Source organism: Rhamphochromis longiceps, linkage group LG8 (assembly GCF_057381845.1).
Source record: "Rhamphochromis longiceps isolate RC_006_pf linkage group LG8, R_longiceps_female_GT1.1, whole genome shotgun sequence".
In the NCBI taxonomy this organism is placed as follows: Eukaryota; Metazoa; Chordata; class Actinopteri; order Cichliformes; family Cichlidae; genus Rhamphochromis; species Rhamphochromis longiceps.
The window spans coordinates 9,007,861-9,032,230 of NC_140564.1; the positions used below are offsets into that span (position 1 = coordinate 9,007,861).

Sequence of the window (24,370 nt, forward strand, 5' to 3'; positions counted from 1 at the left end):
TAAATATCTTTGGGCCACCAAAAGTTACAGGAGTCCCCTACAAACACAGAATGATAATGATTACTAGTAAAAACACAAACTTGTTTTCATCAAGGACCTCCAATTTTACAAGAGTTTCATATAATGCAAAGTCAGCACGTTTCTTAGCCACAGACTGAAAAAAAAACACAAAAAACAAAACCATGAAGATAGCTACGGAAAAAAGGTTAAAGTCTGGGACTGGGCTTAATTATTTCTGAGAAACAGAACAAAAGTGTTCGTAAGTGAAAAAAAATTACCTTTGATGCGAGTCTGAATAAGAACACACTGATAAATCAAATATGTATCCATATATAACTATATTTCTCTCTCTGTGTTAATGTTTTAATGGTATATACTGGGGGAAATAATTATTTGATCCCAGACGGGTCTGTATATGTGCCTTAAGCCAGGGGACCTTGAGGCCACTGCAAAATTTCAATAATTTACAGCGTGTGTTACCAATAGTGTTCTTAGCGACTGTGGTCCCAACTGCCTTCAGATCATTAACAAGCTCCTCCCATGTTTGGGGCTGATCCACCACCTTTCTTGTGATCATCCACACTCCATGGAAGATTGATGCATATTATATATTGTATTTCTTTCATTTTTGAATAATTGCACCAACAGCCTCTCACAAAGCTTCTTGCTGATGCTCTAGTACCCTATTCCAGCCTTGTGCAGATCTACAGTCTTGTCCTTGATGTCCTTCGACAGCTCTTTGGTCTTGACCATGATGGTGGAGAGGTTGGAATGGAAGAAAATGATTCTGTGGACAGGTGTGCTTTATACACATAAGAAGTTCAGATCAGGAGTATCTGTGATTGATTGTAATCTGTGAACCACATGGGCGCACAGGCAATCTGTGGGAACCAGACTTCTGGATGGGTCATAGAGTAGTCAGTTTCTAATTTTTGTGTAATGTGTTTTTTCCTGATTTATGGTTGAGATCCTTCTGTCTTCATTTAAACAAAACTACCATAAAAATTAGAGATTGTTGATTTTCTTGTAAGTGAGCAAATGTACAAATTCAGCATTAGATCAAATAATTATTTCCCCAACTATACATGTTACACACAACGTGTTTTTAATTTTAAAAAATGGTTGAAAATGAGGGACAGTTAACTCACAGAGGTGGAGGAAATCTTTGACACAGGAAGTTTAGCCATTTTGTGTGTGTGTGTGTGTGTGTGTGTGTGTGTGTGTGTGTGTGTGTGTGTGTGTGTGTGTGTGTGTGTGTGTGTGTGTGTGTGTTGGGACAGTTACTTTAAGACACAACATCACATATCTCTGGTTTGCTCAGGGACTGTGAAAAAAAGATCGAGTTGTGCCCTTTCACGCAGCCTCTTTTCATACCTTGATCCCCCCCCAGGAGTGGTTAGATAGGAACTCCACTGGTGATGTTACACCTGGTTGGACAGGGTACCTCAGGAGGAAGTCTAGCTCTACAGGGTTTATATCTTTATTCATCAGGAGTATCTGGGCACAAAACAAACAGGAATAACTTTACAATGATGCGTTTTCGGTACAGAGCACATCTCCTTTCTACTTGATTAAACCCAAACAGGGCCGCCGGTCTCCGGAGAAGCCTGTTCAGCAGCAAACGTGTGCTCAAAAACAAACCGTGCAGAGGATGAAACCGGATGCACCTTCCTACCTGGAAAGCGAGCTGAGCGATGTATGTGAGCTTGTCACACTCAAATAGGCCTCTGGTGGTGTACTGGAAGACTGAGGAGGTGATGCTGTCAATTAGGTTGGACACCCGCTGCTTTAGACCTTCTGCAGGCTCAGCCTTCAGAACTGCTTTCTGGAAGACCACACTAAACGCCTGAGGACGCACAGGAGCAGGTACAATACAGAAACAGTGTCTGACATCAAAGTGTTAAAAGCACAAGAATAACAGTACTGTTAGATACAAACTCATAAGGTAATCCAATAAAGCAAATGATAACCCAGCAATTGGATTGTGTTCATACTGATCTTTAAGTATAAATTAGATATCATCAGTCTTTGTCATTTACAGCTGACTTGATGGATATGATGCAGTGTTCTAAGAATGAACTGATCAATACTACTTTGGCTCTATAAGGAAAGCCGACAGCTGTAATTGATTACAACGTTTATGTATGTATAAATATTTTATCAATGTGGTAAGCTTGAATGAAAAACTTTAATGGACATAGACAATTTTAAATTATTTCTAAACACAAAAATAAACAAAATAAAAATCTTTTGCAATGGACCTCATTAATAAGTAGGATGTTTTCAAAATCTGGTCATCTGTGCTACAGAGCTCCAATTTTTTAATTACAGCTCAAAGCTCTTTTTGCTATAAGGTAAAGACCCTAAAGTATTAGCTAGAAAAACCCAACAACCAGATAAATATCAAAGAGGCAAAAAAAATCATAGAGAGACAAGGACAAAGCAAAGTGAGAGTAGACAGTTAATAACATGCAGAAATAGCACATAAACATATACCACATAAGGAGTGAAAGGTTCTCAGTGCATTGTGATCGCACAGCAACCTGAGCCTATAGCACTAAGGGACGTTCATTGTTTTAGGGAGCTTTTCTAACTTTCTAATAATTGTTGCTGCACTGGATCTGACTTCTGATTCCAATATCACGTCATACTGTGATCCTTCAACATACTGAACCATGCAGAGTTTGAAGTACTGGAGAAACAGTTTGTTTGCACTTTTTGCAGCGACTCTAAAATAACTTATTACCACAGAAATACAATAATTGTCCTCTTTCACTGTAGGAAATGTGCTGTCATTTCTGTTCATTTAGCAGATTCACACTTAGCTCTGAGGTTGTATACAGAACACATATTATAATGTATTTCATTTCATTCACAAGGTCAAAGGTACATAAACACTGAATGTGTTTTCATTTTATTATGTTGGGAAATAAGACGGGCCGAGGCAACTACCTGCGGAGTCGGAAGAGATTGCAAACAATATCTCAGGCTGCCTTCTCTCAGCACTGCCTGGCTGACAATATGAAAGACATTATGCTCTACATAACCACATTAGGGAGCCACAAACACAATAAAAGCAGGGCAAAGAGCATAAAATACGGTGAGCAAATGGAAGGAGGAGGGAAACAACAGAGAAGTGAGTGTAAAGAAGGGTCTCACTGGGGGCCCATGACAAGGGTCGGTAACATGGTGGGTCAATAGACAGGGTACCTTTAGAGAGAACTGATACATGGGGTGGATTTTATTGAGGTCGTTCATTGTGAAGTACAATAAGGAAGCCCGTGCTGCTGCTGGTCGGAAGTGCTCTCGAGCCTCATTGATTTTGGTCTCTGTCACCTTGGCTTCTTTTACCTGCAGTAAAGTAGTGCAAACGGAATCACACTCATATACATCAGCACAGACGAGGATATACTCAAGGTCCATCAATCAGTTAATGATGAACTTGTGCACAATCCAATAAAACATACTCCAGTGAAGAGCAGTCCTGTTGCAATTTCACGCTTCAAAATGTCCTCACATTCTGTGGATCATGACAATCATGCTTTTTTTTTGTTTTAATAACCAGCAAACGCCTGTGCAATTATGTTAAGGATGAACATCTGCAAAGGAAGCGCTCATCTCCTCACAGACAGAAGGCACACTCTAAGATTAAAAAAAACACAGAGCTTTTAAGAAGTGCTCTAAACTAATTCATCTTTGGCAGACATCATACGCTGAGCTGATGTGATCTTGTAATCTGACCACAAGAAATAAAGAAACAAAGCAAGGGAAGCAGAGCTGAGAGTATGGCAACACTTTAGGTGACAGTTATTCTGCACCTGCAAATGGGAATTATTGAAGAAGTACAGTCTAAAAAGGATACTGCATTCTACATTTCATTTAGGATAACATTAGAAACAAACTGCACTGATGCAAAAGTGTGCAGAGACAGGTTGGCAGATGCAATCAGGCAACATGCTCTGTGGACTACGATGTTCATAGATGAAATGGAACCTGGGGAGGTAGAGGTATGCTTCTGTTTGAATGAAAATCAAACAGAAGCAAGACAGACTACATGGGTCAAGTACAGAGAGTGCACAAGAGATGTGAAGAAGAGAGTACACAAGTTTCAGGTGTGATTTGCAACAGAAGGAAGGAGCAAGAGCGAAAGAGAAGTTTTACAAGATGGTAGTGAGAACTGCTATTATGCATGGAGACAGCGGCACTGACAGGACGCCGACGCGGCACCGTTGAAGATATTAGGAGTTTTATTAGGAGCAAGCAGGATGAACAAGATTAGAAATGAGTACATGAGAGGAACAGTTTAGGTTGAACAGTTAGACAGCCAATGTTGAGGTGGTCTGAACGTGAGCAGAGGAGGGATAGTGGACAAGGGATGTTGAAGATGGAGTTGCCAGGCAGTAGGAAAAGAGGAAGACTTCAGATGGTGTCAATGGTAAGTGCTCTAACGAGAGCTTGTAGTCAGTAGTAACACTGTCACTTGAAGGCTGTGATCTAAAGTGTGAGAAAAGATTAAAGCAAATAGAAGACAAAAACCTTTTCTTCGATCTCAGCAGCTGTGCGTTTGGTTGTCTCCAAGTTTTCCACCAGCTCCGTGTCACTGAGGAAATTTCCTGAAGCTGAAGACAAACGGGATAGCAAGTTGTCCTCCAACGTCTTCAGAGTAATCTTAAAGTCGTTCTGTTGCTTCGTCAGGTCAAACTTTAAACAGAAAAAAAAGAACCTCAAAGACAGAACTAATCAATACAGTCTGCATCAGTTGTCCGGACACATGGAGGGGGTTTTCTGGGATGGATTAACCAGCTTCTGTTTGGTTGCCAACATCAAACTTTTTCAGAGTCACCTAACCCTTGGTGTGATGAGGCCGTCGATTTGAATAAGATGGGAGGGCGCTTTGATGGGGAATTACACACACATCTTTTCTGAATGAGCTTTTACGAGATGCCGTGTTTACAATTATGTACCAATGCAGGCATCATGCAGTGCAATAATGGGGTTATTACCTCCCCAAATGCATTAGAGCAGTCCGTCTTCTAACAAAGCTTTCAATCTAGCAGGTTTTTCTTTTCTTTTTTTGGTTTTGGCTTAAAAAAAATTACCTGAGAGAAACTTTCACTTTTTTTCAAAGCCTGGTGTTTGACAGGAGAACAAAGTAGACAGAGCTTCATCCTGCCCTGTCCTTCATTATATTCTGTTGCAGCTCCTTGTTTCTGCCCGTTAATGACTTTGCTTTATTGAAGTTTCCCTTAATAGAAGCCTCTGCGACCTTTGAATTGTTGTAATTACTGGAGGGTGGGCTGTTGTGAGATTTGCCTACTTGGAGGGTTGTCGGGGACGGATAATAGCACAGGGGTTTTTTGAGTGGCGTGGTCCCTGACAGGCGGCTGGTAATACGTTTCTGGCAGTGCTGTTTCTGCCCACGTGTAATCACAGAAGATGCTGATGGGGTGGGGGTGGAACTGTTCCTCCTCCCTCTGGCAAAACTCACACATGACAAAAGACGTACTTGGCTTCGATCGCGCCAGGGGAGCAGATAGTTTAAGAGATCACAATGCTTAATTGTTCTCTTTATGACAGTATTTCCTACTGCTGTGATGAGAGGTATTTCACACCATTGTTAGAACTAATTGAGCCTCTGTTTTGTTGAATCCCAGATGCTTTAAATTGTATGTTATTACCAACTCTGTAGCAGAAAAGTTGCACACAGAGAATGAATCGTGGCATTTTAAGGAAAAACCTGACATGTGTGTGTGGTTGGAAAAGAAAAGAAAAAAGCCTGGTTTGAGTGGTAGACATTTAACTGGAGTGACTCAACTGGGACCTTCTACTTGCCTGCACTCTCTGCTCTTGCGGGGAAAAGCTATCCAAGCTAAAACATTCCCAACTGGATCCAGTAATGAGTCAGTTTTTAACGATTAGCTTTCCTCTGGCACATTGTACTTGTAATTACCCTTGCTTTGGAAAAACAAACAATTAACCAGTCAGCAGAACACTCTAATTGGGATTAAAATAAGATATTACATCTATCATTTTTTTAGGCAAATGATTAGCGAGAGCCAGCAAGCAGCCCTGTTAAGGTAATTTAAGAAGTGGAGCATTTTAGCTCTCATTAATACCGAAAGGCCTGCGCCGGAGCGAATACGCAAGCATGCACACATGTGCACACAAACACACTTGCATGTGCTTAGGGAGGACCAGACGACGTAGTTATTGTGGTAAAAGGTTGTAGACTCATCCCCCTGTGCACTCTCCAAAAAGGCAACTTGACATTTTAAGCTCCTTAGCTCCATCTTTGGCTTTGCTTAAATGAGAGCGCTTTCACCCAGCAGTCATCTTACGGCTCAGTAGCAGCGCTAACCTCATTAAAGGTATAATGGCACAGAGTCATTCGAAGAATATAAACAGGTACAGCCAATTTGCACTCCCTCATCAATCTGATGATTGTTATCACTCCGGGTTGTTTACTGACAACAAAGAGCCATTCAGCACTTCATTCTGTCGGCCACGTTTTGATAGGAGGGGGTTCGGGAGTGAACACAGCCAGCAACAGCTCACCCCCACCCTCACCCCAACCACCACCCACCTTCAACTTTCAGCGTTAATTAAAATGATAAGTGAGCTCTAGATCTTGTTTTTTTTTGTCATCCTCCAATCTCAGTGAAATGCTAATTAAACAAGCTTCATTAAATCAAACTTTATTTCTTCTCGATTGGATTTTGCTGAGGGGGCATAAGGCTTAAAATAACTCTGGCATTTTGGCTTTTTTAACTTCTCTTTTCCCATTTTCATTTATTAAAAATGCTGATTTGACTTTGGATGGAAGCCCACAGGTTGGAGTAAAGAGCTGCCCACGGAGACCCAACACAAACAAAGGCACCTCAAGAAACCATCAAAATGCAAATAGGATTGTGTTAGAGTAAATCTGCCTCACCCATTAACAGAGTTCCAACAGTATCTTCCGTTCTGATCTCTCTGAGTCGCTGCCGTCAGCTACACTTGTACTCAAGAAGGAATTTCTTATTTCCCCTTCACTCCTCAACTAACAAGAGCTGCATTTAAGGAACAGTGAAAGTGTGTCAATGTGTCGTCTAATTACTGTGGTACAGTAACGCTATCGGCCAATCAGTTTCAAGCAGCTGATATGCACTGCAGCTTTGATCAAGTGAATTTTGGGTTAAATATAAACATCAGCCCATACTATGGATATTGGAACTAAGAGCTGCTCATTACTTCTCAAAAGTTGTCTACAGAGCTGCCAGCAACTTGCAGTAAATTGCTCACAGTACTGAGTACTGAGCCGGACAGCTGCAGCTGCTGATCAACAGAGTGGAACAGCAGCTTTCTAATCCTTGCTGCCTGAAATAGAATAGCTCTACAGAACAAAGGCAGCCATTTACATTAAAAAGGGAAATACACCTTAAAGCGTCGTCTATCTGCATCTCCCTTGATTTTGGAGATGTGTGAACATAAATGAGGCTACCAAAGTAAAACGCTTAAAAAAGCTTAAAGCTCCTTACGGGGAGCATCAAGACAGGATTACATAATTCTCAAAGTTTGGTGATAAACGGCAGCACGTCAAAGGAACAGTACCCAGGGTGACTGCAACACAATGGTAAATTAGCACATGTCAGTGCTTCAAAAGTGAATAGGATTTTTTGATTTAGGATTAACTGTTTAGCTGGGCAGTGCTTCAAGGGCTTTTTCTGATATTGTCTATCATCAAATGATTTAAGATGGTAGCTTGAGCTTATGAAAGCATTTATTTCTGTTTGACCTTGCATCAAAGCAATGTTTCCAGCAATGAAAAGACTGTTTTACTCAAACAAAAGGTGAAAATCAAAGAAAGAAAAGGAAAGCGTGAGGTCACATATAATGATTACTGTTCTGTAATGTCCTTAGGATCAATGTTTGCATAAAAGGTGACAATCTGCACCGTTTCAATAGGAGCAGAGAACAGTGTGATAGGCTCAATGTGATGCTCACTATACGATAAAATATCTGCCACTGTCGGAGTCAAAGCAGGCTTTACATCTGACCATTACAGCCATATCTCTTTGATGTGTCAGCAATTTACATGATTTTTCCTATATACAGCAAACAGATTGAATAACTGCATGTATTACAAAGGGTTGGCTTGAAGTGTGGGTCAGCTCCCTTTTCTGGTTACATGGAACATGACTTTGCAGTTTTGGTGCAATCATAGTTCAACTCAACTGATCTTTTCCACAATAAAAAGGATATTTTTTATTCGTGGAAAAGATCTCTGTTAAAGTAATTGTCGAATCAAGTTTAGTAATAGTTAATTCAAAACAAACCCACATCTGCAACCTGCTTTGCAACCCACCTTCACTCCCCCCTCTCATTCTGACCTAATGGTAAATGGACTGATTCTTGTATAGTGCTTTACTACTCTACCTGAACACTCAAAGCACTTTACACAACTTGCCTCATTCACCCATTCACACAAGCACTTTTTTATATGCTTTTCAACTTAAGTGTTTCTATCTGCCCAAGAATATCCTGCTCTTGGCAGACTGGAGTAGCCGGGAATCAAACCACCAACCTCGCTGACCTCCTCCTACTAACTCCTGAGCTACAGCCATCCTGTTTAATCGTTGTCATATTTGCTGTTATGGTTTCTCCTTTCTCCACACCTTCAGGTTTTTGGGTGCACACATGGAAAGGGATGGAAGTAGCAGAACACAACAGCACTGCTAAATATAAAATAACGCAGATGCCCAGTCACAAAACAAAATCAGCACTTAATCCGTGTATTTCATTGTGTCCAATCAGAAACACACCAGAGACCAGGTATTTAACTGATTACTGGTTTCTGTTTGAGGAAACTCAGTAGGCAACTATTTGCTAACATGTTGCAGAAATGCAATCAGTCCAAACGACACACACTGCTGCTTTGATGTGCGACCCTCGTATCAGAGAAGGATAATGGTAGCTGCATGATCGCGGTGAAGATTAAAAAATGAGTGAATGTGCAGTGTGCTTACGAGACAGCCTGCACAGACAGACAGAACCCCTCTGTCACAAGAAGGTACTGACAGAGCATGAGAAATAGTGCGATGATACAACTCCGATTGATTTCTGCATTTAAAATGAACCGTTTCAATATTATTTGTGCTCTCGGAGCAATATGCAAATGTCCTGTAATTGGGAATTAGTTCTGGGCAAATGTTTGTGTGTCACATTAATTTCAACAACTCCCCTAAGAAAACACTATTGGAACACTGCTGGGAAACTGTGAACATCACCATACCTGTGGATGGACGTTATTACACTTTGAATTTAAAACCACCATTTGGTGTACATTTAAAAATGTTTCATTTAGACGACTTCATGCTCACACACATGCCACGTGAAAACACAGGTGCCGATGTGCACGTTCACAGCCGTGCAGGTTCCCAGTCTCCATAAGTGCGCCATACTAAGCCTCATAATTATCCCACATCCACCAGCCATTAATCAAAGATGCTAGCTGATTGTTTTGGAATCAAAGAGCCCGGACCTTGTGATGTTTAAAGACAGACGATCTTTTCTTGCTGACGAGAACCATTAAGGATTGATAATGACGAGCAAGAGTGTTATGTGCAGCTCTAGGAGGCCCCTGACTCCTCTGACTGTGACTTTTAATTACACCTGCTCAGAAAAGATGTTAAGAGAGAAACTCAAAGAGTCCATCGTGGAATGCTTGTTTGTTCTCTGATAACATCCGAGCAGTGTGACAGATGCTCCTTTCATGTCTGCTCAGGTTCACTTTTACATTCCTGTAACATATTGGATGAAAACGAATCTGTCAAAACTCCCCTTTGTTGTCAAATAGTTGTATCAGGCAGGGTTGCTCCTTGCCTACACTGACTTTCTCACCTTCAGCTGTTCCAGATCAGGTCTCTCCATGCTGACCACGGCAGTCAGCAGCTGGTCCTCCAGACCGTCTCTGGTCACTGTGAAATTTATTAAGGTGCACTGGGCCTGCAGCTCTGGCTGATAATGAGGGCTGGCAAGCTTGGTGTGTAAAATGAGACGGAAACTGGGATTGTACTCACACTCCTTGTCTCCAATCTTTATGTACCTGTTTGTAAATCAGGAACAGAAACGTTTGATCAGTGAGGGTTTCTTAGTGAAAGTAGAGATTCTGAAACAGCACATATAATAGTGGACAATGTCATTATTGGCAAAGATCTAAACATCTGTCTTTTCTGTCTTTCATATGTTTAATACAAACAAATATCTTCAAACTGGGACACTTGTTTGTAATGAGAACCTGTCAAAAATGTCACACAACCTTTCTGCAAGGATGATAGTTTTTGACAATGCCAAACCAACTGATTTTTCTTCATGACAGATATAGTTTAAAAAAAATTACTCTCAAATGTATTACAGTCATTTCCTGAAAATGCTGCACATTTAAACTGCAGAAACTTAGGAAACTGTTAGGGACACATATGACGCTCTAGTAAGCCTGAATTGTCAGTACTACATGTCCTGTGACCCTCTATGTGTATTTAACAGTGACTGAACCAGACAATATTTATAGGTGTGGCTATGCTGAAACCATTACTTACATCAGGGTGTCACCAGACCAGGCTTTTATTTTGTTATTTTGTCATGTGGTTCACTCACTCTTTTCACTGGCTTATTTAGGCACAAGGAGGAACACCACACACACTCTATCATAAGCTTTTTTTATATAACTAACTAAAATCATGAACAGCTGTTTAAATCCTAAAGTTCCTTCAATACACTGTAAAACACTTCTTGTTGCTAGGTAAGTTGCTTTTCCTACTTCCTAGTGGTAAATGGACTTGCACTTATGTAGCACCTTTCTGTTAATTTTGAGCATTCAAAGCATTTTCTACTAAAGCTCTCCTTCACCCAATCACATACACATCCACAGAGGGATTTATCTCAACATAATCAATTTTATCCAACATTCACTTGTACACTCACACACCGACGGATGTATCGGGAGCAACTCAGGGCTCAGTTACTTGCCCAAGGATACTTCAACACATGGACTGGAGGATCTGGGAATCAAATATATATATATATATATATATATATATATATATATATATATATATATATATATATATATATATATATATGTTTGTTTGTATATATATAAATGGCTAGGGTCACTGTCACTACTGATAGCATGGACCAATGTCTGGAACCCATAGAGGTTGCACAGGTAGTCCAACCAAATATGTGTCATTGCCAGAAGGTTTGCTGTGTCTCCCAGCACAGTCTCAATAGCATGGAGGAGATTCCAGCAGACAGGTAGTTACTCTATGAGGCATTGGCAGGATTGGAGGCAGGGAGTTCTTGGAAGATGAAGGAATTGATACCACTGACTTTGCCCCCACATCTGCCAGACCTAAATCCAATAGAACATCTGTGGCATATTATATTTTGGTCCATCCAACACTGTCAGATTACACCTCAGACTCTCCAGGGGGGTCAGTGTAACCCTGGTCCAGATCTGTGTGGAGATTTCCCAGGAAAGCGCACGTTGTCTCATTAGAAGCATGCCCTGATGTTGTCGGGCATGTGGGGCTCTTCTACTGAGTACCATTTTAAGTTGCTGCAATGAAATTTTGACCTGCTGCATAATTTTTACATGATTTCAGGAGGTCCTTCAATTCAGCTCTCTGTAAGTTGATAGTTTTCATTTCCATCAGTTCCATCAAACAATATCCTTTCATTGCTAACACATTACCAAGTTAATAAATGCCACTGTCCATCTTCATTAAAAAGAAATGTTATATAGTGTAATCACTGATAGAGCTCATGTATTGAATCTAATGAAGTTAAATGTATTTAAAATGTTTTTGTGTGGAAACCACAGACATACTAAAATGGTTTATTTGGAAAGTTCTGCTAGGCTTTAACTAACAATAGTTTCTCAAAGATTTACATTTATAGTGTCTATTTTTAATTTGTCATGTGGTGTCAATAATTAAAAAAGGCAGTGAAAAGAAAGTGCTTGTTGCGGTGTTACATATGAGTAGAAAGTTTCCTGAATTAGATCATTGTCTGAAGCAGTGCCTTACAATGCTTCATTCAGTGCTACAAGTATTAAGACACCTTTCAGCATGAGCCTTACCTTCCCTTCTTGATGGTTTCTCTGCCAAGCAGAGGTCCAAGAACAGGATCTAGCGTTTCTTCCAAGTTCTCTATCAGAACCACATCACCTGCTGCCAGCGCTCTCTCTATGGCATCTAGGTACCTTTAAGGTACAAATAACAATGAATCTGTCAAAATTCTGGTTATTAAATGCCCAAAAAACCTCAGTACTGCAGTTTTCTATGAGGCTCTTACCCTCGCTGTCCGATGCGGATGACTTGCAGGTCTTCACCATATTTATTTTTGATCCACTTGATGCCCTGCAGCTGGGGGTCCACCATAAGGGGCCAGCGTTGGCAAGAAGTAAGAATGGTAGCATTTTCCGTGGACATCCTGTCAGCAGGTAGCCCCTCATTCTGCCATGTAGCAACGTCAGCGTCGTCAGTCAGCAGTGTCAAAGGGTCCAGGTCATGCGTCACTGGGATAGGAACCTTACACGTGATTTGCATTTTAATTAGTTTTTCCCAGTGAACTGTTTCAATTCTTCTTCATGATGACTGACAGGTCACAAGTCACAGCAATGGTGCGTTGTTAAAAAGGAACAGATAAACTTTTCCCTTTAGTATTTAAATCTATGTTCATCAAAAGTCGACTGGCAACTGCTGTTAGAATAAAAAACATTGTGGTTTCCATGTAGAGCAGGATTACATTTGGGACTATTTACATCTGCAAATAAATGCCCAAATTGGTAATCCTTTCTTTGGATCATTATTGTATGTGATTTGCATTAAACTTTGGTTAATAGCGCAAAGTGGATACTGGACTATCTCACAGAACGTCCACAGTATGTGAGGACACAGGGCTGTGTCTCTGATACGCTGGTCTGCAGTACGGGGGCCCCACAGGGAACTGTGCTGGCACCGTTCCTCTTCACCCTCTACACTGCAGACTTTTCCATCAACTCCCCACGCTGCCACCTACAGAAGTTCTCTGACGACTCTGCCATAGTCGGCCTCATCACAGGTGAGGACGACTCAGAGTACAGACAGTGGACTCTGGACTTTGTAGACTGGTGTCAGCAGAACCACCTGCTGATCAACGGCGGGAAACGAAGGAGTTGGTGGTGGACTTCTGGAGACGCAGACCCACCACACTGACACCGGTAAACATCCAGGGAGTGGACATTGAGATAGTGGACTCTTATAGGTACCTGGGTGTTCACCTAATAAACTGGACTGGAGCCACAACACTGATGCTCTTTACAAGTGTCAGAGCAGACGCTACCTGCTGTGGCTGCTGAGGTCATTTGGAGTACAGGGAGCGCTTTTAAAGACCTTCTATGACTCTGTGGTGGCATCTGTCATTTTTTACAGTGTGGTATGTTAGAGCAGCAGTTTATCTGCAGCCGGGAAGAAGAGGTTGGACAAACTCATTAGGAAGGCCAGCTCTGTTCTGGGATGCACCCTGGACCCAGTGCAGGTGGTGGGAGACAGAAGGACTCTGGCCAACATCTCTGATGGACAGAGTCTCCCACCCCATGCATGTAAATGTTGCTGAACTGCAGAGCTCCTTCAGTGACAGACTGCTGCATCCTAGATGCACGAAGGAGCGTTTCTGCAGGTCCTTCCTCCCTGCAGCTGTCAGACTGTACAATCAGAACTGCTCCCAACAATCAGAGATGTTTACATCTGCGCTGTAACTGCAATAAGTTAATTAACCGATTCGCACTACAACCTGGTTTGCCTCGTATCTGTAGCTATTTTTATTTAATTTAATAACTGTACAATACTCTGTATATAGTAACCATTGTCCTTAATGTAAATATGTAAGAAAAATTGTGTATGAAAGAAAGAGTACTTTATTGATCCCAATGTGGAAATTCCTCTCTGCATTTAACCCATTCACTCGGTGAAGCAGTGGGCAGCCATTGGGCGCCCGGGGAGCAGTGTGTAGGGACGGTACCTTGCTCAGGGGTACCTCAGGGTAGCTGTTCAGGGGAATCGAACCCCCGACCTTCCGATCATGGGCAACCACTCTACCTACTGAGCTATCCCTGTTTCTGTTGTGTCCTGTGTACTCTTTGTTTGTATATGTGTCTTTCTGGCTGCTGTTACAACCAAATTTCCCCTTGTGGGACAATTAAAGGATTATTCTAATCTATTCTAAATACTAAAAAATTAAAACAAGAAAATTAATGTTTAATAATATTAATAGAAGAGCTAAACCATCAGTGAACAGTGAACATAACAGACATGTCTCAGTCAGAGAAGCTGACGGTGGTAGTGATAAAAAGCAATGCAACTTGTTATCTGTGCTACCACTGTTTTGTATTTGTGCCTCAGGACTTCTGTGAACATTCGGCCGTGGTATTTTCAAGCACAGAAAACAGGCATTATATTGCTAGTAATGAATGAATGTCTCTACCTTCCTAGCCCGTTTTTCCCTGATTTTCTGATTCTGACTACAGTTGAGACAGTGACATCACAGTGACATTCCAGTTTAGTTTTTTTTTTCTCTATTGCCATTTATTTCCATTTGCGTTTTGATTTAACCACCAAAACTACGTAGTTAGGCTTGCAAAATGATCGTGTTCTGGATTAAAATATATCTTTTAATCCTTCACTTTAAAAAAGGATGCTTAAGGTGCCTGTTGTGTCAAAATGTGATGTTCCTGCCTGGTTGTGAGACCCATCTGTCATCGTGATGGGTGATTCATGACACCAGTGTCAGAGGACACCTTGTATTTATCTCTGAGATGCCATAGAGTTTGACTAAACAGCAGTGTTTAGTGCTGTGGGAATTAGACCAGCAATGTACAACATAACGTTTTCTCAGTTGGGCCTCCAGGCAAACAAATGTCCAAACAGGTACAATCTCTTTAACAACCATTATGAATAAAACGATTGATCGCAAATTAAACTTTAGTTAAAGTTTCAGGGGTAAAATTTTACTGACCTCCAAATAAAGCCAACCTAATTTATTTTAATAGATTAAATTATAGAGCATATTAGCAGATTTACATTAATTATATAAATCTGCAAAATACTTTGCAGATTTGCAGCCTCAACCACACTGCAAGAGAGGTGGGCTGCTTTCCTTCGCATTTTAACAATCCAAACAGGTAGCTCAACGCAGGACTTTTACTGACATTTTAATGGGAAAATTGTAACAAAACACTGCTTGTTGGTGAGGGTTCATTTCAGCCAGTTTGCTTCACAGGTGGACTCAAATCATGGAAACACTATTAGTGGCCCAAAAGGCCAGCAGCTGCCCAGTAATGGAACATTTACCAGTAGCATTACAATTTGCAAGCAATAAAAAATAGATAAACAACACTACATAACATTTTATAACTGCAGTTGTTAATGTGTCCTATCAGCCATGATACATGACCTAATTAATTCATAAAGTATTCTAAATGTTTTGCGTAATACAAACCCGTTGTAACTGCTGAGTAAGCATTAATATCCCTTAAGTCTATTTTTTTTTACAAAAGCTACTTATATTTACTCAAGTTATATTATTAATCATTTAAATTTGAACCATTTTATAAAATATATATAAGGTTTTCTGAACAGATTATTGTTTTTTCCACTGTACATTTAGCTGTGGGCAAAATTCCTAAAGTCCTGACATCACTAGCAAACAATAATTACATGCAGAGATAGAGAAAGACCAACAGGGCCGGTTGCAGATTCATTTCTGTGTTACATTTCAGTCAGATTTACAAGTAAAGGTTTTCAAAGACTTTTCACAATTCTTGCAGTGTGGCTAATTCAAGTTGAAATAACACATAATGAACCCACCTTCAGCTGACTGAGATAAGGCCTCCACGTGCTGTCCATAAGCTGGACCCTGTAGCGCTTGGTAAAATATCCTAGGTAGGAGATGAAGGTGGTGATGAGGAGAACATCTCCACACAGAGTCCTTTCCTGCTTCTTGAAGTTCTCTACAGCCTCTGCCCAGCGAACATTCTCTGATGCTAGACCACCCACCTAAACAGAAAATAGCAGCAGACCACTTTTAAAGTTGTTGTTTTTTTTTTCATTTTTCCCAATGAAATACCGTCATTCCATCATCTTCCCCAAAGCCATTGTGGAAAGAATCAAAATCAAATGATGGCTGCTGCTGCCAAGGTGCTAAACCATAATTTAAGGAAATCTCCACAACAATGCCTTAATACCTTTGAGTTGTTTTTTTTTATTACCATTTTTAGGTTTAAACACTCTGCTTGTGCACCGACACCACTACTTTTTACTTTTTAGCAATGACCCAGTGTCCCTCCAGGGATCAATAAAGTTCCCCTCAATATCTTATGTCCTCTAAACTTCAGAGGGCGCACGCACTAACACAGACTGCAACTTCTCAGTGCACATCACAGAAATACCGTGCACTTCAGCAAGTTGACTGCATTTGCACTGACATTTTGGATTGACTAGGCAATAAGCACAACCTCAACCTCTGTTTGTTGCTTCTGTCAGGTCTTTTAGAAGCTTTCTCTGAATAATTTAGATTATCATACTAGCATTGTCAACATTCATCTTTGCATTTTGCTGCTGTAAGCAGGAGATTTACAAACCAAAAGATGATTACAGGATTTATGTGTATATGTGAATATGTATATATATATGTGTGTGTGTATGTAAATGTATTGTGGACCTAAAGGCAGAGACAACCACACTAACATGGGGCAAATATATCTATATTTAAAGATATATATATATATATATATATATATATATATATATATATATATATATATATATATATATATATATATATATATGGCAAGAATACCAGAGGCGCAAAACACCAGCTACTGGTAGACAGAACAATCAGCCGAGACTGCAAGACCAGACTGACCAACCTGTGCACTGCCTGGATCGATTACAAGAAGGCCTATGACTCAATGCCCCACAGCTGGATACTGGAATGCCTAGAATTGTACAAGATCAATGGGACCCTAAGAGCCTTCATCAGGAACTCAATGGGGATGTGGCGTACAACACTAGAGGCCAACTCCAAGCCCATAGCACAAGTCACCATCAAGTGCGGGATCTACCAAGGAGATGCTCTGTCCCCACTGCTGTTCTGCATAGGCCTGAACCCCCTCAGTGAGATCATTAACAAGACTGGCTACGGATACCGACTACAGAACGGAGCAGTTGTCAGCCACCTCCTGTACATGGATGACATCAAGCTGTATGCCAAGAGTGAACGAGACATCGATTCACTGATCCACACTACCAGGCTATACAGCAATGACATTGGAATGTCGTTCGGACTGGAGAAGTGTAGTCGGATGGTAACAAAGAGAGGGAAGGTAGTCAGAACTGAGGGGATTGAACTACCAGAAGGCAACATTGCAGACATAGAGGACAGTTACAAGTACCTGGGGATCCCACAGGCGAATGGGAACCATGAAGAGGCCGCTAGAAAAGCTGCAACCACCAAGTACCTGCAGAGGGTCAGGCAAGTCCTGAGGAGTCAGCTGAATGGTAAGAACAAGATCCGGGCCATCAACACGTACGCCCTGCCCGTGATCAGGTACCCTGCTGGGGTAATAGGCTGGCCAAAGGAGGAGATAGAAGCCACTGACATAAAGACAAGAAAGCTCCTTACCATGCATGGAGGGTTTCACCCCAAAGCCAGCACCCTGAGGCTGTACGCTAAGCGGAAGGAAGGGGGCCGGGGACTGGTGAGTGTCAGCACCACAGTCCAGGATGAGACAACGAACATCCAAGAATACATTGGGAAGATGGCCCCAACTGACCGAGTGCTCAGTGAATACCTCAGGCAGCAGAAACCCAAGAAAGAGGAGGGAGACGAGGAACCATCATGGAAGGACAGGCCCCTGCACGGTATGTACCACCGGCAGATAGAGGAGGTGGCTGATATCCAGAAATCCTACCAGTGGCTGGACAAAGCTGGACTGAAAGACAGCACAGAGGCACTAATCATGGCAGCACAAGAACAAGCTCTGAGCACAAGATCCATAGAGGCTGGGGTCTATCACACCAGGCAAGACCCCAGGTGCAGGCTGTGTAAAGATGCCCCAGAGACAATCCAGCACATAACAGCAGGGTGCAAGATGCTAGCAGGCAAGGCATACATGGAACGCCATAACCAAGTGGCCGGCATAGTGTACAGGAACATCTGTGCAGAGTATAACCTGGAAGTCCCGAGGTCAAAATGGGAGATGCCCCCAAGGGTGGTGGAGAATGACCGAGCTAAGATCCTGTGGGACTTCCAGATACAGACGGACAAAATGGTGGTGGCTAACCAACCGGACATAGTGGTGGTAGACAAACAGAAGAAGATGGCCGTAGTGATCGATGTAGCGGTTCCGAATGACAGCAATATCAGGAAGAAGGAACACGAGAAGCTGGAGAAATACCAAGGGCTCAGAGAAGAGCTCGAGAGGATGTGGAGGGTGAAGGTAACGGTGGTCCCCGTGGTAATCGGAGCACTAGGTGCGGTGACTCCCAAGCTAGGCGAGTGGCTCCAGCAGATCCCAGGAACAACATCGGAGATCTCTGTCCAGAAGAGCGCAGTCCTGGGAACAGCTAAGATACTGCGCAGGACCCTCAAGCTCCCAGGCCTCTGGTAGAGGACCCGAGCTTGAAGGATAAACCGCCCGCAGGGGCGTGCTGGGTGTTTTTTTTTTTTATATATATATAGATATATATATATATCTATATATAGATATATATAGATATATATAGATATATACACACACATATATATACACATACACACATATATATATTTACATATATAAATATAAATAAACACACTTTCACACTGTGTTAATTAACGTTTGTCCTGGCAGTTTTTCCAAAAACTAACTGGAATAAAGTTCCAGTTAGCACTTTAAGTTCTGTCATCATTGGGGACGATTTGATTAAATTATCCTCCAAACTGTTGGCAATCTAGGAACAAAGAAAATAATAATTACTGAGTTACAAAGTTAAATTTATTTATAAAAAGTCTGGTTGACCTTCTCCAAAATATCAAGTTATTGTCACCACCTATAATGACTCAGCTCTTATATTTGAACTACTATTAATCACTTTAGCCATTTTAACCACCCTTATTAAACAAGCAGCACGATATATAGTGACAGATTTTTAAAGGAGGCTCTTTGTCTGCAGACTATTTTGAATACACATTTGAGACGGTCCCTATCTTGTGTATTATTCAAGATGGCAGCTTTTCATATCAAATCATGGAGTAGACACCTGTGCAATATCAGACCATTTTTCTTATTCTGCAGTGCACAAAACCTTTGCAGAAGACTGGATGAAACGTTATTTATAAGGATAAAGATGTCTAGCGTTTTTTTAGCCTGTCAGTAAGTTGTGTCTCCATTACTGAATAAAGCCTTAGCTTCTAGCAGTTTAATTTTGCAGTACTTAGATAAGTATCATGTGAATTGCTCCTAAGACAGAAGGAAATGTCAGAATCTTCTGATGAAGCCTTAAAAGCAGGTTGTCTGTAATGACTCAGAAAAGCAGTTGTGCTGCATGACAAATCAGCAGGATAAATGATGGTAATATGGTCAAATAAAGAAATTACTCTTTTTACTGGAAAGTGTCATTACATGACTCAAATCTAATTTCAACAGGCCAAACTGTGCAAGGTGCCTTTCTGGGCCCAGACTATCAAGCCCTCTAGTTAATGACTGAACAACAGTGCCGGGAGCAAATGTTCAATATGATACAGTCAGTCCATGATTGGTTGTCATCCATGCTTCCCTCCCAAGCAGCTCCACCTCACCTCACATGCTATTACCTGATGCATGTGTGTTAAAAAAGATTCTCTGTCTTTACAAGCTTTGGTGGACTTCGGTGCTGAGCAGTAGGCACAGATGTTTTCTTTTATTGGTGAGCATTCACTCACCAAGCCAAATCATTACATTCAGGTGTTCCAAGCACTTCCATCACCACAGGTGTATAAAATGTATAATTGAGCATTAGGGCAGAATGGGTTGTTTTAGGAGCTCAGGAGTGTTACCATTCTATAGTCAGCTGTTGGCAGTATTATAACAAACTAGAAGCGGAATATCAGCAACTCAGCCACGAAAACTGGTGCAGAATTCACCAATTTGCTACAGACCTTTAAATTTCATGTGGCCTTCAGATTAGCTCAAGAACAGTGGCACAAAAGCACAGAGAGCTTTATGGAATGGGTTTCTATCTGTTCAAAACCATTAGAGAGCATCGCTGACAAGTCTCTTGAGTGCTTCAAAGCCTCATTGTTATCACAAAAAAGTGTGATTTTGAGTTCCATCTGTAACCTTCCGAGGGTACGTCAGCGAAGGTGGACATATGAAGGCTGACCCAAAGAAAATCAATGCAGTAGCTGATTGCCCCACTCCAACTTTTGCCGATGCTTTATATGTGACTAAAGCCACACCCTTGCCAGACTTCTCCTCAAAAGTCTCCTTTGTTTGGGCCCAGGAAGCAGGGTCAGGCTTCCAAGAGAGATTTTCATCTCTGCTCAAGTTCTGATCAAACTAGTGATTCTTTTGAGAAACAGGATCACCAACTGAGACACTCAGAACATTTCTGTATAATTTTATTTTATGTTAGTTATCTTGGGGAAAACAAAAATCTCATTTTTAATCTTATTTTGTTAAATATTTACGACCTTGATGGACAGTGTTGGTTGTCTGAAAAAGTAACATATCTTTTCCATTTATTTATACCAGTGGGACCACAATGGGGATTTCTGTCAATCATGTGTTATTATTAAATCATAAAACAGCACAAAAAGTCACATATAAATTGAAATTCATGACATTAATACTCTGTATGTACTCTGTAGCAATCCTATTTTTTCCCAAGTCTGTATATGCAGTTGGCAGAATAACTACAGCATGAAATAGCAAAAATTTCAGGCCTTCATTCATTTCTGGCCCAAATAGCTTCTGTGCTATCTCATATGGCATCAGCTCCTCTTTTGATTGTATTATCAGATTAAGAAACTTTTGATATAGACATTATGCGTCACCTGTCATTTCTTTTATTTCATTTTAAATCTATTTCCTCCCGATAATTGATGGTGAAGAGGATGTGGCTGGCTTCTTCAGTCAGCGCTTCTGATATCATTTTATGTGTGTTAGGCATAAAATCTTTCCTACACCACAGACAAGAAAGAATCGGTAACCCAGGTACCCAGCAAGAAAGGTGCTGACAGTTGTAACCTCAAAATAAAAAATATGACACAAATAATGCTTAATTGATTGAAAGTGTCTTAGTCTAAATGCTACTAATCAAAGATAAGACAAAATCAACATCAGATTTAAAATGCAGTATTGCAGTGTGCACACATCTGTAACTATGTAAGCATGCTGTGACAGGAAACAGAGTGTATTTATCTGTGGTAGTGGCTAGCCTCCTCACCAGACGGTTAGCCAGGGAAATGGTGTGCGCGGTTGATTCTGCTTCCTGTTGGCACTTGAGCTTGTCTGCAGTGGCCTTCTCAAACTTGGCTGTGAGCTTGGCCAGGTTCTCATTAAGGTGCTGATAGGCCACAAACACACACGCACACAAAAACAGAGAAAAAATTGGCACTTGTTAAAGTACAGTGTGGTCATAACGAATCCTAAGAGACAGAGATTAAAGACAGTCAAAGTGTTTCTATGAAAGAAATTTAGGAGTGTGTAGAAAGTTGGGTAAAACTTATCATTAGTCCCACTATGGATTTATTTGGCATATGGAAGCAATTAGCGCAAGGACAAACAGGATTAATCGGTGGAGAGGCACACAGGTTCAGTAGATTAGTTTGAGGATTGCTAATTCCCCTTGGCTCCGAAGCCACTCTCCACTCAAGCGATCTGACTGAGGGCTTGAAAAATGACAGCGAGAAGTCATGCTGGATCTTATTAATAGTCGTCACTCTGCACTCTGCAGGTTTTGATGTAAGCAGCAAAAGCTGCTGCAGCGTACCGAACCCAGTGCTCTGCTGGGGCTGTCTGATGCGCTGAATGCCAAACGCCACTGAGAAACAATTATTTACAGCTGCTTTTATCAATAGGGTTTTCAGGCTGACAGATTTGGTTTTAGATTAATTAACTGCAAAAGCTTTTAAAAGCACTTGCAACAGCTTAGCATTGATGAAATGCTGTTGGTAGATCATTGCTGGAAGAACGCATGTGTCAACTGTCACTCAAGTGTTGGAAAAATAATTCTGAACTTTTGCTTATGGCTTCCAGTTGTTTCTATTTTATTTCTGTAGCACCAAAATCTTATTATAACTACATATCTTCAGGTGATGGAGTTGTTGATCCTCACTGATGTCTCACGAATCTTTTATAGTGAGGTGCTGAGGATTTCTGACTTTTATAAGTCATTTTTCAACTCTCAGTCTCTTTTAAGTTTTAATACTTTTTTGTGCGTGTCACTGCGTTTGTGTCAAAGAAATGATAAGAAGAAGACAAGAACATGCCTTCAAAGAACAGTACTCCTTTCTTTAATAAAATGGTAATGCAATTTCAAAGAATATATCCTTTGGATTTTAGATATTGAAATTGTCTTCTTTTGAAACAGATACTTGTCAGGCAACAAATAAACTTTTCATTTCCTGTAGTCTCAGTTCAGTGCAGTGGCTTACATTGATTTTGCTTTTGATGGCAGCGAGCTTCTCTTGTGCAGCCGCCAGCTCTGCATTGGCCTTGCTTAGAGCCTGACGCTTCGGCTCCACCTCGCAGTAAACCTCGTAGAACTTGACGATGTTTAAAACCCAGGAGCACAGACCCGCTGCTGCATATGACTTGGATGCCACCAGGTCTGGCTGGAATTCTGGATCCTGGAGAAAAGGATACACATGCTGTCACATCCTGCTTCCAAATTCAAAATGCGTTAATAATTTCTCAGGCTGTCAGCAAATATCCTGAAAATGAACATAAAATTCATATTAAATTATGGTTAAAATGCAGTATAAAATGTCTTTCTGTGTAATAACGTCAGGAGAGCTGTGTGGTAAAGTTGCAGGCTTAACACTGTTGCTGATGTGAAGTGAGAGAGAGTAATAAATGATTTACAACGCTTGGACATTAGCAGGCTTCTCACATACATTAGCTAGCTTAACTTTTGTAACTTTGTCTGCAAAACATACAGGCGAAGACACACAGTTCTACATCAACATCAGTTTGGGCCTGAAATAATTCATCAGCAACTACGTGGTAATGATGGTAAAAAATTCATGATCCAACTCATAAGCATGAGAGGCTAACAAGGATATAGCTAGCTGTTTCTTTTCTTGGAAAATCTTTTGATATAGCTGCTACCTCTGTCCATTAAATGTACACCAAGAATGAATATCAATTTACAAATGAGTTTGTTATTGCAAAACGAATGCTGACATATTTTTGTTTATTATATTGCTTTGGCACAGTCCTTTCATGTTATCCTGTGTAATTTGATCTGCAGCAGCTATTTTGGCTAAAGGATACAGGATATTACTGGATTCTCAAACACACAGTGTCAAAAGCAAATCAGTGATAATGAAAGTAAAATCATTTGGTGCACAGGCAGTTGGAAAATAGTTCTCAGTTTGAACTATTTTACCTGTTTTTCCAAAATAGTTCTTTTTTTCACAAGGTACAGAGATTAATTTCAGTTCAACAGTTCCTACATAGTGAACTTAAGCTGCACTTTACCTTTATTGGCCACACTGACATTCCTCATGTTTGCTTCACTGAACTTCATCATCAGGACGGCTGTTAAATTTGTAATGCTTAATTTACTAGCTGATTCTCTCTCTCTGTCATTTCAACACTTGGCAGCCATAATGTGCCATTGTCATTATAATCACACCCCTACTAAATTTATGACTTATTAGTTGAGCTTGCCATGCGGCAGACATTGCACTCTGAACAGTGTTAGCAAGGACTTCAATGAGTAAGGGCTAATTGAACACTTACCTGCAGGTAAGGCTGAATGGCCTTAAGGCAAGCCTCTGGGATCTTTTCCTTGTTGAAGTTAATCAAAGAGTCCAGGAATGTGTCCACTTTGGCCATCATTACCTTTGCAGCCTTCCAGCTGCGATCCTTTGGGACTTTGCCACCAGGTGCCATCAGGACCATGACTGCTGCTGTGATGTTGGTCACTGCTGCCACTGGAGAGCCAAATGACTTCAGCTCAGTCAAGTTGTTCTGATGTAGGGAAGACAGACAGAGTCACTAATGAAAAATGAAAGCTGTGATCGAATTGAGTTTGTATAAAAGTACTTGTCTGTGGTCTTCTGAGGGGAAAAGAGAGAAAATGGAAAGGATTAGAATAAA

The 24,370-nt window shown here is 40.9% G+C and overlaps 1 protein-coding gene across 1 annotated transcript in view; it reads right to left on the reverse strand.

Moving 5' to 3' along the window:
* Nucleotides 1-24,370, reverse strand: part of dnah9 (dynein, axonemal, heavy chain 9) — a 179,838-nt gene that overhangs the window by 40,539 nt on the left and 114,929 nt on the right. Inside the window, exons 57-67 of the mRNA XM_085415652.1 lie at nt 24,011-24,241; nt 22,699-22,893; nt 21,489-21,608; nt 15,888-16,076; nt 12,337-12,572; nt 12,122-12,244; nt 9,880-10,084; nt 4,537-4,701; nt 3,211-3,351; nt 1,676-1,846; nt 1,375-1,497 (exon numbers count right to left, since the gene is read on the reverse strand). Of these exons, the coding sequence (XP_085271778.1) occupies nt 1,375-1,497; nt 1,676-1,846; nt 3,211-3,351; nt 4,537-4,701; nt 9,880-10,084; nt 12,122-12,244; nt 12,337-12,572; nt 15,888-16,076; nt 21,489-21,608; nt 22,699-22,893; nt 24,011-24,241 (1,899 nt within the window). The remainder of the gene's footprint in view (nt 1-1,374; nt 1,498-1,675; nt 1,847-3,210; nt 3,352-4,536; nt 4,702-9,879; nt 10,085-12,121; nt 12,245-12,336; nt 12,573-15,887; nt 16,077-21,488; nt 21,609-22,698; nt 22,894-24,010; nt 24,242-24,370) is intronic.